Source organism: Fusarium subglutinans (genome assembly GCF_013396075.1).
Source record: "Fusarium subglutinans strain NRRL 66333 chromosome Unknown NRRL66333_c0000099, whole genome shotgun sequence".
In the NCBI taxonomy this organism is placed as follows: domain Eukaryota; kingdom Fungi; phylum Ascomycota; class Sordariomycetes; order Hypocreales; family Nectriaceae; genus Fusarium; species Fusarium subglutinans.
Genome location: NW_023502162.1, coordinates 76,155 through 91,542, shown reverse-complemented (window position 1 = coordinate 91,542; position 15,388 = coordinate 76,155). Strand labels below are relative to the sequence as shown.

Below are 15,388 nucleotides of genomic sequence, written 5' to 3'. Positions count from 1 at the left end.
GGAACTACCGAGTTGAACAATTAGGTTTAGGCTGAAATACTGCTGTAAATCCTCTTGATTAACCTATCGATTACTTTTTGCCAAACTATCCAACTGCAAAACCGATCTTATCTCAACCCCCAAACTAATTGCCAAACTTTTTTGATAGAACAGAATCCAAAGGCATCTGTTTAGTGTCCCCTTTAAAAGAACTTGCCCGGGGTCGAAGAAACGAGGTTCTCAGTGGGAACATCCTCCTCGGTGCTCGAACGGCGAAGGTCCACGGGACGATCAAGAGCATCAAAGCGATGTCCTCGGATCTTAGCAGACATGTACTGGTAAGAAAGACGGAGGGCGAGAGCACCACAGCCCCAGAGAAGACTTCCAACAGGAGCAGCAACGAAAGCGCCAAAGGCACTCCAGTCATTGCCGTAGAGACCCTTCTGCACAAGAAGAAGCTCACCGGCCTCCTGAGCGTTACCGTAGTAGACGCATCCAAAGATGAAGACAGTGAGGATACCACCAAGACCACCAACAACCACCTCAAATCCACGCCACCAGTAGAACTTATCGACGAGACCAACCACCAGGACGGGAATTGTAGCGGCGGAAATGAGATCGGTGATGAGCCAAATCTGAAGAACGGAGGGGGCCTTGAGAGCGATGACGATGGTGGGGATGATGATGAGGACGACAAAGGCACGGATGTACCAGATGTTGAGCCTGTTGCGGAAGAGATCGTTGGATCCGGAAGAGACCATGGCAGACTGGAGACTGTCAAAGGCAGCTGTGCTCATGGTGACGACCATGACGAGCACAATGCCAACAACCCAGGTGGGAAGAGTATCGAGGAGGATGAAGAAGGCCACTGACCCAGAACCAGCAGCGTCCTCGAGAGACAGAGCTCCGGACCAAACCGCGATGAGACCGGTGGAACCAACGAGAGTGAGGATGCACAGAATGACGATAGTGGCGATCGTAGTGCCGATTCGGAGATCTTTGTCAGTCTTGGAGGCAAAGGTTCGCAGCCAGAAGGAGGAGAGGAAGAAGTCGTTAGTCAAGACAGCAACGGGTAGGATGTACAGAAGCTGCCAGCCGAGGAGGTTAGACTTGGTGAGACCGGATTCCTCAATGAGAGGCCGCTGAATCTCGGTCTTCGCGCCAATGGTGATGGCGGCGATAATGACGAGACCGATGACCATGGCACCCTGGGCAACATCGGTGATGAACGAGATTCTGAATCCACCGAGAGCTGTAGACTGTTAGACTGGGCATATGGCCGCAACACAGGGGAACTCACAGGTATAGATAGTTGTGACAGCGCACTGAACGATCATGACCGGAAGAGGTTTGAGGCCAGTCATGGCATTGACAACCTGTCCGATAGCCGACAGCTCACCAACCATGTACAAGAACAAGGTCACAAGAGACATGAAGCTCAGGTACAGCATAGTGATAACACCATATCGCTGGCGAGTCCACTCGGTGAGGACGAAACCCTCAGGGCATCGTCGTCGGATGATAGGGCCAAGGTATCCAAAGATGAGCATGGGCAGCGACGACGCAAGAGCGTAGACGATCATGCCCTGGACACCAGAAATAGTGGCCAACTCAGGGTACGAGAAGAGAATACCGGATCCGAGAGCTACAAGAGTCAGTTGTCATTCCAACGTTGTATGGGGGGCAGGGGATAGATTGGAGCGGCAACACTTTTCCCACGCAAGCATTAACTTGATCGAGTATTTACGGTACAATCTCAGCTTCGTCGTCGCACGCCAGGATCTCCCCAGAAGAACAGACATGTCTGCCATGGCAAACATGCTCCGAGGTTGGATCCGGACGATACGTCAACTCAGCGCCCGTAGTGAGCCGCATCCTCTCCCCCCAGCCTCCCGAGATTGTCTCTCTGGAGCAGGTAGTTCGAGTTTACCCAGCCCAGGTGAGAGTGACCTCAACTGAGCTGGATGGGGTTAGTAGCAACAGAGTCTGAGAGCATCTCAGGAGGGGGGAGGGGGGAGAGAAGGAAGATCTTCTTTCAACGTACGAACCTGCTCGTTCATCTTCTGACTGGTGTATACTCGACCAAGAAGTTTCAGGCTGTAGTCTCTGTGCGAGGTCTCACAGCCCGTGTTCTTCGTTTTTGCTGACATGTTGCAGTTTGCCACCGCTCCGGAGTTGTTGTAGCAAGAGCTCTTTTGGCTCTACTCACCGGAGGCGATGAAGTTGAAGGCCAGAGGGAAGGCTGTTCTTGTGGTTAGTTTGTGTTCTTTGTAGTTTGAGCTGAAAATTGAGATGCTTGTGAGTAGCCTTGTCGCCTCTCACAAACATTTCGTAACTGGGGATTCTCTGACCCGTCTGAGTTCCGTTTCCTGAAAGGAAATCGGCCTTTGGCTGGTTTCTCATCTTCCAGGCAATACCAGTTCCCATCAGTCTGTTCTGATGATTAGCTTCAATACGAAAATGTAAGCGAGATCGGAGACAAACAGGAACAGGGCATAAGTGACGTAGATGACGGCATTAGACGCCGTGTTTGAGGGAAAGCCCATTGTGAGTTGATTTCAAGTTGACGGTTCTTCGTTGATGAGATGCGTTTGTATCTTTCTTCGTATGAAATTGTGAATTGACGTGATGTAAGTGAAGACGAGAGAAGAGAGAGAGCGAGAAAAATTGCAACTCAAGTCAATTAAAAAAAAAGTCGCTCCTGGCTTGGTCTGGTCTGGTCTGGGATGATTAGTTAGCGTAGGAATAGAACCTCCTCCTACACCCGATTCAGTAACGTTCTATCGCCAAATTGACTGCATAGAGGAAATCTGGACCATCAAATGCTTGTCGCTTTTACTACGGAGAGTGGGGGTCACTGTAGCATCCTTGGGCCACTGTAAACCGCATGATCACGGCCCACGATGGATGATCGGCCGACGCTGAATCTACCTGAGGGACATCATATCATATCATGTTATGCCTGTCATTGGATGTGGCAACCTTCGGCCCTTTTCGTCGGTCTCAGTCATATCGTCACATCATCATTCACTCGCTCACTCATTCATTCACAATTGCGTGCATTGGGGACAAGAGTTTGGTGGGACAATGTCCCATTTGTGAGATTGCTCTCTTATTCTCTTTTTTTTGTGCTTTTCTAGGAGGGGTTGACAGTATAAAATCAGGAACAGCAAGGAAAAGAAAAAAAGGAAAGGAAATCGTAAAGTAAACAAATCCGTACATAGACGAGAAAACCACAGAGACACCTCGTCTCTCGTATCTGACCGTGGTTCCGAAAGCAATCCAGTCTCATCCAACCCTGCCGTGTCGAAGATCTGTTCTGTCTAAGGGCATCCAAGCCGATATGATTGGTGTGATGGCTCTTGTAAATCCTGTCGTCTGTCTTTGTGCTGTGGCTCAGGGGAAAGGCATGCCTAGCATGCTGGTGCGGTGATGTGTCTGGCGGGGAATTAAAAAACCTGTGGCTCCTTGCGAATAAAACTTTTCGAGAACCAAAAAAAAGTCGTCGGAGAGCGATCAGGTTCAGCTTTAGAAATGGCGACTGAGCCTAGGCTCCTAGGCTCACATGGATATATAGCTGTGTATAGCACTTGCAAGCTAGGAAATCGAAAGAAAAGATCAGAAAAGTCGAATAAAGGCGCCAAAAAGGTCGAGCTGGAGGATCAGGTTTGGTGGTCGGAGACAAGTTGAACACCAAGAGGCCATATACTATATACCTGGATATAGAAGTTGTGGCAAGGCGTCTGGATATCTAAGAGTTATAGCGACGGTAGCGCTCTGCTTCCTGTCGCTGGCGGCTCTGGTGGTAGGACTCTCTTGGTCCCCGGGGAGTGAAGTTAGAGTGGGGCATACCGCTGTAATTCCCCTGATGATGCATCTGCTGAGGATGCGCGTATGAAGCATGGCGGCGACCTTGGTACTGAGGTCGACCATGGCTTTGGTATGGGTGGTTGCGTGCATCTTGAGACACAGTCATGGGCTCGTGATACTCGCGTTGGTGGTGTCCCTGGAATGGCACCTGAGGTTGCCCTTGGCACATGGGGGCCGTTGGTGGGGGAGGAGGATACTGCACCTGGGATGGCCCTGGGCCTACGTACCCAAGGTGAGATGGGGCTTGGTACATCTGCATGGGTTCATTGAACTGCAGATGGGGATGCTGAGGCACATCCATATAGGTGAAGCCGCCGGGCGCAGCAACGGGAGCCATGGCTGGAGGCGCCACGGGCATATAACCCATGGGAGGCACTAGAGGGGGGTATTGGGGGACCATGTGTGTGTATGGCATGGCGGATTGGTATGTTTGCTGGGCAGCAACTACAAGCTGACCCTCAGAGGCTTGTGCAGCGGCAACGACGACCTGGCCTCCAGTAGGTCGCTCGGTGGCATCACTCTTGCGAGGCTTGCCACTCTTGTCTCGAGGCTCATCAGTCTCGCGAGTAAGTGGCCGGCCGCGCATCATCTCCTCCGAAGCGTATGTACGGTTAAGTTTTGACTGGTACAATTGGTTACGCTTCAGGTTCTCCTCAGACAGATGGCGGCGTCGAATAAGGCAACTCTTGGCCTTCTTCTTCCGCGTGCCCTGCTCGTCTGGCGAGCTTCCACTCTCGCGCCAGGTGCTGTCGTCGCTCTCCGACAGGTCAAGAGGGGCCGAATAGGTCGAGGTGATGAACATCGAAACAGCACGGCGGTGACCCTTGCCGTTGGCCTTGTCTTCAGCAGCAACCTCGCATCGTATCGCAGCAAGCTCTGCAGCAGGCGAAAAGGCCGTAACCCGCGAGTGTCCATCTGCAGCGAGGCGGTCCTTGAAAGCCCGAAGGTTTGGCGGGCTGAACTCTGCAGGAGGAGCAGGTATCTGGAGGGGAATAGGAGATGACCCAGCATGCGATGGCAGGGTGCTTGGTGACGGGGCGAACCGGACTGTGTTGCCAGACTCGTACTTCTCTGGAGACTGGACGGGCGTGATCTCATCCAAGCTAGCAGCTGGAACTGCTAAGGTCGGAACAGGTAGGGGCCTGGGTAGGACATCCTCAGGCCGATGCTGTTGGAGGAAGTCTTCTTCCTCCCGGGACAGACCCACGCTCGAAACAATACGGTGATGATTGCTAGGCGCAGCGGCCGCAGAGACGACACGAGAGTCGAAGCGACGATTATGACGCTTGACGGGGCGCAGAGGCGACGGGTATAGCCGGGCGTCATCCACGCTGCCAGGCATGCGCGAAGACCCGGAGCCAGGAACACGAGAGGGGCCAGGGTTGGGAAAGCGAGAACCAGAGTCAGGAAAGCGGAAACCAGGGTTGGGGTAATGAGGGCCAGAGTCGGGCAGACGAGTGCCGATGGCTTGAGGAACAGCGACAGCTTCAGGGGCGGGCTTGGTTCTCTTTCGCTCGACCCGAAGGATGCAGCCTTCAACTTCTTTGCCATTCTTGTGACAGGTGTTAGCAGACATTCGGTACGCACTCGGATCCCGACGGAAGACAAAGGAAGAACTTACAAATTCTTCCATGGCTCTGTCCGGGACATCAAACTCGTCGTACTCGACGAATGCCCAAGGGTGAGGGACTGGGACAGTTAGTTAGTTGAGACCAAGTTCGTGGACGGGAGTTAACTTACGACCACCGTCCTGGTCAGGGGAGATTCGTAGATCAACAGAACGAATATGACCGCAGATGCCAGCCAGTCGGTAGACCATGGCCTCGTCCGCATAATGAGGTAGCCCGCCGAAGAACACTGAGCGACAGTCTTTTTCGTACATCTCCATGAAGGTTTGATCGTCGGCTGGGCGGTCAGAACGCTTCTGAACCATCTTGGGATCGAAAGCCATGATGACGAATGGCGTGTTAGGGCCGACGTCCTTAAACTATATTAGCTCTACGATTAATAGAGTTGTCTAAGATAGAACTTACCTGGATGACATTGCGTTTGGGGTCAAACCTGGAGTACAGTATACGAAGACTGGGAGGAACAGCGAGCTTTGTCTGAGCATCAGAGTCAAGAATCTCGACCTTCTTAACTGGTCCATAGCGGGAAAAAATAGAATGTGCCTCTCTGGCGAGAACGGGGCGAGTGTCTTTGCGCCAGATAATGTAGGAGACTATTAGAAGTTAGCATCTAGACATAAAAGTTTTGCCAGGAAGACCTACGGTTTCCGCCGCACTTTTCAACTCGGATAGCACGGCCATGGATCAAATCTCCACGGGCCTCGCGCACCGCAACATCGGCGTGTCTGATTTGCTAATGAGAAGTTAGTTCACTGTGTGTCATTGAAAACTGATGACTATCATGGTCAACTCACAGTGTACTGAACAAAGGCCATAGGCATGTGTCTGACTCGATCTCGCTTGATCTTGACGAAGACTGTACCAAACTTTCCAAAGTGCTTGGTAAGAGAAACCCTCAGGGTGAGATCATCAACGTGCTGAGGGAGGCTGGACCCAAGGTCAGTACATGTATTACACGGCGAAGAAACAATTTACTCACTTGGCCACAAAGAGACAGGCATCTCCAGGATAAACAGACTGAGCGTCGAACTCTCGATGGTTGTTGGTAACGGCTCCCGTGTTAGCCGGCATGGTGGCAGTGGGCCGAACTACGTCGTTCACAGGCATGAAGTTGCCAGTGAGCACTGGCTGTGTCTGAAACATCTGGTTGGCCACGACCAGAGCGGCGGGCTCCGCGTTCGCAGGGTAGTCAACGTTGTCTTGGCCAGCTTGATGAGAGTTGTTGTAGGTGTAAGAGCTGTATTCAGGCTGGGTAACATCGTCCTTCTGGACCAGAGATGGCATGCTAAGGACTTCTGTCAGCAAAGTCCAACTTGAACTTGTCCTCAGACCGGTAACTACCTCTTGGAGTTAGAGAGCGGTCGACTAGGAGAGGCTAAACCTTGTTAGTATATCTTCTTGTTCCAGAAATGGCGAAAAGAATGAAAAGTGAAGCTTGTTCGGGAAAAGCCCCTGAGCTGCTTGCTCGCTACCAAACAAGAAAAGGGGTTATCCCCAGAAGTTACCACGACACCACAAGAGTAGCCGCTGAGACTCCAAAAATGGGCAAGTATCTTTTCTCATCGAAGCAGCGAGAAGGGATAGAAGAATTTCAAAGGCATTTGACGCGAGAAGCGAGTGTCTTCTTCTCCAGAGATCAAACCACAAAGACACCGACTTCGCGCCAAAGTACAAGCAAGGCAGAGAGGGGAGAAGAGCAGAAACGCTAGTCTTTCCTCTTGAATTTGTTACAAAAGAGATGAGAGGAGTCCCAGGAGATGGGCCATGTGAGACAAGCGTCTCTCGACAGATTGACGCCAGCGATAAACCAAAGAAGTACGGCTTCGCGCTGGGGAAGGAACGGATGGAAGACAAAACAGAAGACATGAGAGATAATGAGATACTGAGGAAACAAGACTCAAGAAGCCGGTGTGCTTTCCGTGCAAATCAAACGATCTTGCGCTGGGCTCGCAGCCAAGGTAGAACAGGGGGAAGAACCAGATGTGCTGGAAGGAGATACTTACATCTGGGAGAGCCATCGCTCTCCGACTCCTCCTCGTCGCCCGAGTAGTGCATGTTGAGGGCAGAGAAAGCGTTTCGAAGCGTGCGGTCGGTAGACGCAACCGCATGCGGTGTTCGATACTCGAGTGTCGACATGATGGTGACGGCACCAAGGGCGAAGTGAGTTCTGTTGAGTAATAACACTACAAGGTTAGCTTGAAGTTAAGGGAGGATGTTGAAAGGAAGAAGGAAGAAGTGTGAGGAGCGGAGAAGGAGGAGATGGTTTTGATGTCTTGAAAGGGGGGAGTGGGTGGGAACAGTGATTCATGGACCCCGTTCGCAAGTTGGGGTCTGGCAAGTAGCAAGAAGATCACTTGAGTGAAAGTGGAATTTTGGAAGGAAGAAGAAAGAAGTATGGGGAGAGTAGAAGCAGGTGTTGGTTTTGATGTCTTGCGCGGGCGACAGTGAATCATGAATCTTGCCAGTGAAGTGAAGCCTGGCAAGTAGTAACACGATGATGCGAGCTTCAAGTTGATGGAGGGAGGTTGGAAAGAAGAAGGAAAATGTTTAGGAAGAGGTGATGGAGGTGATGGCTTTGTTGTTTTGATGAGGGAGGGGTAACAGTTCATTTACCTCGTCAGCGAAGTGAGGTCCGAGAAGTGACAACAGGATGATGGGAACTTCTTCAAGTTGATACAAGGATGTTGTAAGGGAAAATGTGGATGTTTCGGAAGAAAGATGGTTGTTGTAAGGAAGAAAATTGGTGTTGCAAGGGGGAAAATGGATGTTGTAAGGAGGAAGAAAAACTTGTAGGAAGAGGAAACGGGGATGGTTTGATAAGGGGGCAGCACTTCACTAACCTTGTCGGCGCGTTTTTCTGCGTTTTTGCTTGAATTTGAGAGATGGGATCGATGGTATCACTAGATAGTCTCAAAGTCAGTATTAATCATGGTTTGAAGTCTGTTTTGTTTTGTGTGTTGTGTTGAGTTGAGGTGAAGCTCGTGATCTTCTCGCGAAAGACTCAGGGGACCAAAGGAGCGGCAACGAGTGAAGGTGCAACAAAAAGCGCTAGAACGCGGGAAGACGGTTATTATGATGAGAAAACTTCCAAATATATAGTTATCGTGATCTCAAATCTATTGACTTTGTGGTGTTGAGTTGAGAAGGTGAAAGTTGTGATCCCTCGTGAGAAGATGCGGAGATTGAAGTGAGCGGCCACAACTTAAGGGGCGCCAAGAAGAGGAAGAACGCAGAAGGCTTATAGGAATGATACGATAGACTTCCGCTCAGTAGTTATCGCGAACTGAAGCCTATTTTTTGTTGTGTGTTGAGTTGAGAAGGGGAAGTTCGTGATCTCTTCGCGAGAAGACACAGAGAGCCACGCGAATGGCAATAAATCAAGGGGCAACAACGAGCGCCGGAACTCAAGCTTGCGATGAAGATGATTAGATAGCCTTCAGCTCACTGTTATTGTGATCTGGAGTCCGTTGTGTGCTGTGTGGTAGGCTGAGAAGTGGAAGCTTGTGATCTTCTGGCGAGAAGACACTGAGGGCCACGCGAACGGTGACGAGTGAAGGGGTAACAGAGAACGCTCAAGCTTCCAGCGAAGATGACTACCTAGGCAGCTATCGTCCCCGTGGTATCGTGAAATGAAGCCTCTTGTGTGTTGTGCGGTAGGTTAAGAGGGGAAGATCGTAAGCTTCTGGCAAGAAGATACTAAGGGCTATGCAAACGGTAACGAGTAAAAGGGCAACAACGAGCGCCAGAACTCAAGCTTCCAGAGAAGATTGCCAGGTAGCTGTTGTCCCCGTGTTATCGTGAAATGAAGCCTGTTGTGTGTTGTGTGGCGGTTGAGAAGGGGAAGATCGTGAGCTTCTCGCACGAGAACAGAGGGGACCACACGAACGGCAGCAACGAGCGCTGTAACTCAAGCTAGCGATTACGGTAATGAGGTCTCCCTAAGCTCAGTGTTATTGTGATCTGAAGTCTGTTGTGTGTTGCCTGGTGGTTGAGAAGGGGAAGATCGTGATGTTCTCGGGAGAAGACAGAGTCACTCGAACGGCAACAACGAGCGCCGTAACGTAAGCTGACGATGGCGATAATCAGATAACCTCCAGCTCACTGTTATTGTGATTTGAAGTCTGTTATGTGTTGTGTGGTGGTTGAGAAGGGGGAGCTCGTGATCCCCTCGCGAGAAGACACAGAGAGCTACACGAACGGCAGCAAGTTAAGGAGCAACAACAAGTGCCATAACACGAGAAAACGATGAAGATGATGAGAAAGAGCTTCTCAATATGAGAGCACTTGATATAGGTTGTGATATGCTGGCGTTGAGGAAAGAAAGGGACTTACCGTGTTTGTTGTTGGTGATGCTGATGGAGAAGAGGGGGAGAAGTTGTTGTGAGCTTAGGAGACGAGTGGAGATGCAGTAGAGAGCCAGGCCACGGTGAGTACACCGGCGGTAGCGGTCACGACACGGTGAAACTTGGGATCCAGGGGTAGAGCAAGTTCAGTTGTACAGCCTGTATTTCGACAGCTACGACAGATCGCTCTGGACGCACGAGTAACGAAGATACGATGATGCAAACTATCAGGATATGATCTCTTGTGCCACTAATACATGTTCAAGCTTCATTGAGATGATTTAATGTGTTTGTGAAGCACTTATGGTGGTGCAGCGACATGGTATAGTGCCGGATACCGACGCCGGCGGGAGCGGAGACTTCTCGCATAGGGGCCAACATCAACTGTTACACGAGAACTACATCCCCTGAAGGATGTCTATGGGGCAATAAACCACTGAGGTTTTCGTAGTCTGCATGCCATAGGCCTATCAGAGTTCGTGAGTACTGTAATGCCATAAGCATATCCATATGCCTACTCCGCTGGAACAGTACCTGCGAAGAAACTGTGTTTCTAGCTGACTTGTAATCTTATTATCTTCTTTAATGCATATTGATGAATGAGAAAGCTGCTGGCAAACTACTAAATGTCAAAGAAAAAGTAAGGCAGTAAGACAAAACATTGACAGGGTGCAAGCAGCAAACACTCTTCAACAGTTCTTTGACCTACTGACTTTTTGCTTCAGTATTCCCGTCGAACATTTATAACGCTGATTTTCTTGCCTATTTCAAATGACTTTGCTGATTTCGTAAGGTATCAATCTTGGACCCATACCAGCCATTCTCAGGTCTACAGCGCCGAGTGATAACTCCACCACATTGCACCAACGCAGCATTTTCTACCGTTCCCGTCAAGCTTTACGATACCTCCAAGCTTCTCAAGCATTCTCTATCATATTGAAGCTTCTGTGTGTCTTCATGCTGAAGATCACTCGAGTTGGCGATGGACGACCCTCCCCACCTGGCATGACGTTACACGACATCACCACGGTAAGGATCTCTCTACGGTCTTCTCATGTACCTAGAGACACTCTCGCATTGCTTAGTCGGCTTCTTATAGGTATGGCACTCGCTGTTACCCTTGAAAAGAGACACCGAGAGCTGATGTCGACATCATGCTCTTGAGGCGCTACCGACCGCCGACCGGGAAGAAGTACTAACCGCTTGCACCCCCAAGTCACCTTCAACACATCAGTCTTCCTCGGACAACTACAGACTCTAGATTCAGAAAACACTCATCAAGACTCGGCTACACTCAACCGCTCGTCGCTCCCTAGGGGTTGGGCGGCAATCCCATCGAAAGGCGGCGAGGCTGCCACTTAAGCCCTCTCTAACCATCACCAGCCCTTCCCTGATGTACAGCAAGTTTGAATTCACCGGTAAACAGAGGTATGTATCTCGGAGGTAAGGCGAAGCTCGCCGAGCCTGTCTAGTGTCAACACAAGTGCAAAGAGTGGCCATTGAGTTCGAGGTTGCGGTCGCTCTCAGTGAGAAGGCAACCTAGGCTTCGGTTCCTCCATTGTACAGTTAAGGATAGCTCACATCGTTGAACTGCATTGATCAGTATACTAACGAAGACCCCTATCACAGCAGACTCCAATGGCCTCCTGGCCGTACAGGACGCTTCAGCACAAAGCGACGAGGACTGGCATCCTACAGCGCTCCTGGACCCCCCAGATCCCAGAAGCACTGGAAACGGCGTTTGAATTGTTCTAGAGATGCGGGCAGCAAGATGCCATGAGCACGCCAGTCATCACTCAGGGGCTCAGTCACGTTGAGTTGAGCATGTAAGTTGGAAGACCTGAACTGGATCACCACAAAGACCTCTTATACGGAACGCCTAGAACAGTTACTGACAATTATCCTTCTTCCAGGTGATCCGCTAGAAAACCCTGAGGCAATCGAATTCGCCCAGCAGAAGAGAAGCTCGTAAACTGAAGCCACCCCTAATACATGGCGATATCTCCGCGGAGGCCGTGGTAGGCCTATCATTCCGCCTTCTGTCCCGCAAATGCCGATTTACTAGTTTTTGAGCGCTTGAGAAATATCAGTGGCTACTTCGCCGTCTTTATATCCTGGAGGCCTTTGTTGGCATGATCTAGTCAGGTTGAACAACTTGCGGCTTGAGGGCTCGGATCCCGCAAAGACGGATCTCGAGGCTGGGGTCTTTTACGATGGAGAAAGCCAAATTGTTCCTGCACTTAGTTCTCATCGAATTAGTCGTTGTTCGCAGCTCGATTCAGCGGCGGCTGTTACCAAGACAAGGTGAAATCATGGAGTCTTACAACAACTAGACTCAGGAAGTAGGAGCTTCTCCATGCCCTTTTCTGGATGAAGGGTTGAAAGCAACAAGCACTCCGGTTCTCTTTGGAGGACACCCAAACTTACCGAAAGACCCTACGGGGTTGAAGAAGCCTGAAGAACGTGTCATTTCTTGGGGTAAACTGACAAGGACTTCAAGCTTCCACGCTACAGGACGCACTTACACCAGTGAGGACAGGGCAGTGATACATAGGTTCTCATTCTGTTTCGTACACATTCAGACCTCAAGTAATGATCCAAATTCGATCTTCAGCATGATCCTCTCCTTTCAGAGCTGGAGAACGATTTCCCTTAAGCACTTCAGATCACAATCCACTCGTCATAAGCCACTACTGACCATTGTTCTCAGGGCCTGGCATCCTTTGGTCATTCCTTTTCTGACAACCGAGTCCCAAGTCTAGTCTCGATCCCCCCTCGTCTTCGAATAACACCAATACCGCCTATATCGAATATCTGAAAAAACGATCCAGTTTCCCCCGGCGAACTTCGCGTCATAGGGCTCTCCTCAGAGAGCAAGAAAGCATCAGACCTTGATGTAGGGTGTCAGAGAAGTTAGCAAAGAGTCCCTTGATCTTAAGCTAGATTTACCTAAATATCTTCATCGCTTAGGGTTAAGGTGTTAGTTTTCTTCCCTCCCCTAGACTCTCTAAAGACATTCGGGACATTTCCAACCTTGAGAAAGTCGATGTTCATGAAGAGGGCTAAGAAAAGCTGTGTGTAAGAGAATCTCACCCATCCATAAGCTACCCTTGATTCTCAGGGGCCAACTCGTCTCGGTACCTGCTATCAGAATCACCCAGTCAAGGGTTTCAACATACTCTTCTCAGCTAGCTTCCTCGCTTTTTTCCCCAACTGATGACGAGGTAGCAAGGTTCTCAGGGGCTCCGCCGTAAGACAAAACTTACACACTCAGGCCTCCATTCGCGATACCATCACACGAGGTCTTCAGAGTCTACCAGGGTTTCTATCCCCGGAGGCTTCTAACTCCAGACACTGTTGCTGGGTTCCTCGAATAAGCTAACGGATGCTGATCTGTTGAATTGTTTGAGCCGCCGACAAACTTTAAGAGTTCGCAACAAGAACCAGAATGCAGGGTCGATCCGGAAGCCAGGTCCCATCGAATGGCTTAAGCAAGTTATAGCTATCATTCATCTGACTCACAAGAGCCACTTGGTCATCGAGACTGGGCTACAAATCTTGCAAAGAAATGTAGGCGAAATGCCGGTAAGGCCTAACGCCTACAGAACTGGTTAGTCATTGCCATCCTACGAGTCGCTCAAACATACTGCAATCGAGCCAGGTGTACGTGAAACTTATCGGAATGCCTCGGTGCCAAATGGCGAGCTGTTGAGAGTTATAACAGGAGAAGTTTTCGATGTCAAGGTGCGTTGTCTACCCCTGAGTTGCGACGTTTTCTAACACTTGTCTTATCCAGTTTCAAAGCCTCAACGAACTCAAGCCCCTCATTCATCCTGTGCCCAATTCCAACTCATACGAATCTAGTACTGCTCTACAAGATCCATGTTGCATTTTCCAAATCCCACTCTTCTCCTTTGGAGTCAAACATGATATTTCCTCAGTATGAAGCACACAGGATGCCCATGTCGACAGCTTCGAATACAGAGTCTATAGAGCTATGGCCCATTTAGGATTGAGTGGGAATCACGTACTTTATCCTCCGGCTGCCGCCAATCTCACAGACAACATGGTGTCTCTTCCGTTTCCCAGAGACTTGAGTGGTAGATCAAGTCGTACATAAGATGACCTACATCTGGTCAAGGGGGTATCATTCATTCCTTTCGGATCTTTTTGCAAAGCATGTTACTGTAACAAGCCGTATAAATCAGTCAGCATCTAATCAGGATACAGGCTTCATTGACAGCCAAATTGGCCCTAGGGAACCACGATTTGGAAGAATGGAGGCGGCTCAACTGTGTGCATGTAAGTCGCAGAGCCATTCGACGGATATTGTCTTGAGCCTTGCTCGCCAAAACAGATGTGAAGATTCTGAAGATGAGTGAACCAAGAACTGTTGGTTTCCTTCGAGTTCACTGCCTTTGATTCTCACAACCTTTAGAACTATTCAGCCGTGCTGACTTTAAATGCACAGGTGTTATTTCCCTTTCTTCCGAGACCGATACCGATACAACGCCCGCGCGGTTTACCTCCAGCTCTCTCCGAGACTCAATGAGAGTGGTCATTTAAAGAATCGACGTTGCAGTCTTGCCGAATATCCAACCACCGAGAATCGCATATCCGTCGTGCCTTATACTTTAACCCCAGCGACTTGCTCAAGCGATTCACCATATTCCCCGCCCGCCCTACGAGAACACGTCAGAGCAGGCCAATCTCAGTCGAAGCCTCGTCTCGGGCTCATTAAATGCCTCTGGAGTCCTTTGCACCGAGATTCGGTCTCGGGCGCCCTTTGTAGGCGTTGCCGTTGCTTCGAGAACTGGGAGTACTCGATGAGAGATACAACCCACGCCGTCTACGAATTCTCCTCCAAGTCAGCGGTGGTCAATCCTCTGAGAGCTCATGGTTGTGTTTCCGCCTATGTCAAGGCTCCAGCGATGTTCTTATCTCTGCACGCTGTGATATTTCGTTGGCGTTGCAAGTTCAAGCGCATGGATGGTGCCAGAGACCAGAGACGATTCAGCTACACTTCAAGACGCAAATGCGGGGAATTCCAGACGAGTCAGCCTCTACGTGGAAGAAATGCTCAAATCAAGGATGATGAGAATACGAGGTGCCGTTACTTTGTCGCCCTTGTTCCTAATTACCTACCTAGTATAAGTGAGAACGTTCATAGCAGCACTAATAAGCATCAACGAAACCAGCACCGTTACGATCTATCAATTTATTGTGAATGGCATCGCCCTTTCTGTTTTGTATAATTCAGCTAATGAAGGCCAAGGAAGTTTGGTTATAATTGACATTGCATGTTGATTTTCCAGGGTAAGCATCGGATCCTGAGGTGAGGCAATCATCAAGCGGAAGCATCCAGAAATTCCAAGGGCAACCAACCGGCAACGTATGAAAAAAGTCTTTCTACAGTTACCTGGAAGCACCGCTGGTTCCATGCTCTTCCTCATCAGTCATATGTTCAGAATGCAAAAAGACTAAAACACTCTGACCAAGGGACAAAAAGAAAGTGACCAGTCAGAGAGACTAGTTACAAGGTTCCCCATAGTCATCACAGGGTAGCCT

At 49.9% G+C, this 15,388-nt stretch overlaps 2 protein-coding genes across 2 annotated transcripts; both read right to left on the bottom strand.

Annotated features, from left to right (window-relative positions):
• Positions 1 to 182: 182 nt before the first annotated feature.
• On the bottom strand, positions 183 to 2,525 carry FSUBG_7655 (uncharacterized protein; the record flags this gene model as incomplete). Its single annotated transcript, XM_036685983.1, has 5 exons — positions 183 to 1,231; positions 1,280 to 1,624; positions 2,024 to 2,085; positions 2,189 to 2,410; positions 2,464 to 2,525. 5 exons carry the CDS (start codon positions 2,523 to 2,525, stop codon positions 183 to 185), a joined length of 1,740 nt encoding a protein of 579 aa, XP_036536841.1.
• Positions 2,526 to 3,730: 1,205 nt separating this feature from the next.
• FSUBG_7654 (meiotic activator RIM4) lies at positions 3,731 to 7,613 on the bottom strand (the record flags this gene model as incomplete). Its single annotated transcript, XM_036685982.1, has 8 exons — positions 3,731 to 5,401; positions 5,471 to 5,538; positions 5,590 to 5,830; positions 5,883 to 6,070; positions 6,120 to 6,210; positions 6,272 to 6,404; positions 6,457 to 6,814; positions 7,481 to 7,613. 8 exons carry the CDS (start codon positions 7,611 to 7,613, stop codon positions 3,731 to 3,733), a joined length of 2,883 nt encoding a protein of 960 aa, XP_036536840.1.
• Positions 7,614 to 15,388: the final 7,775 nt, after the last annotated feature.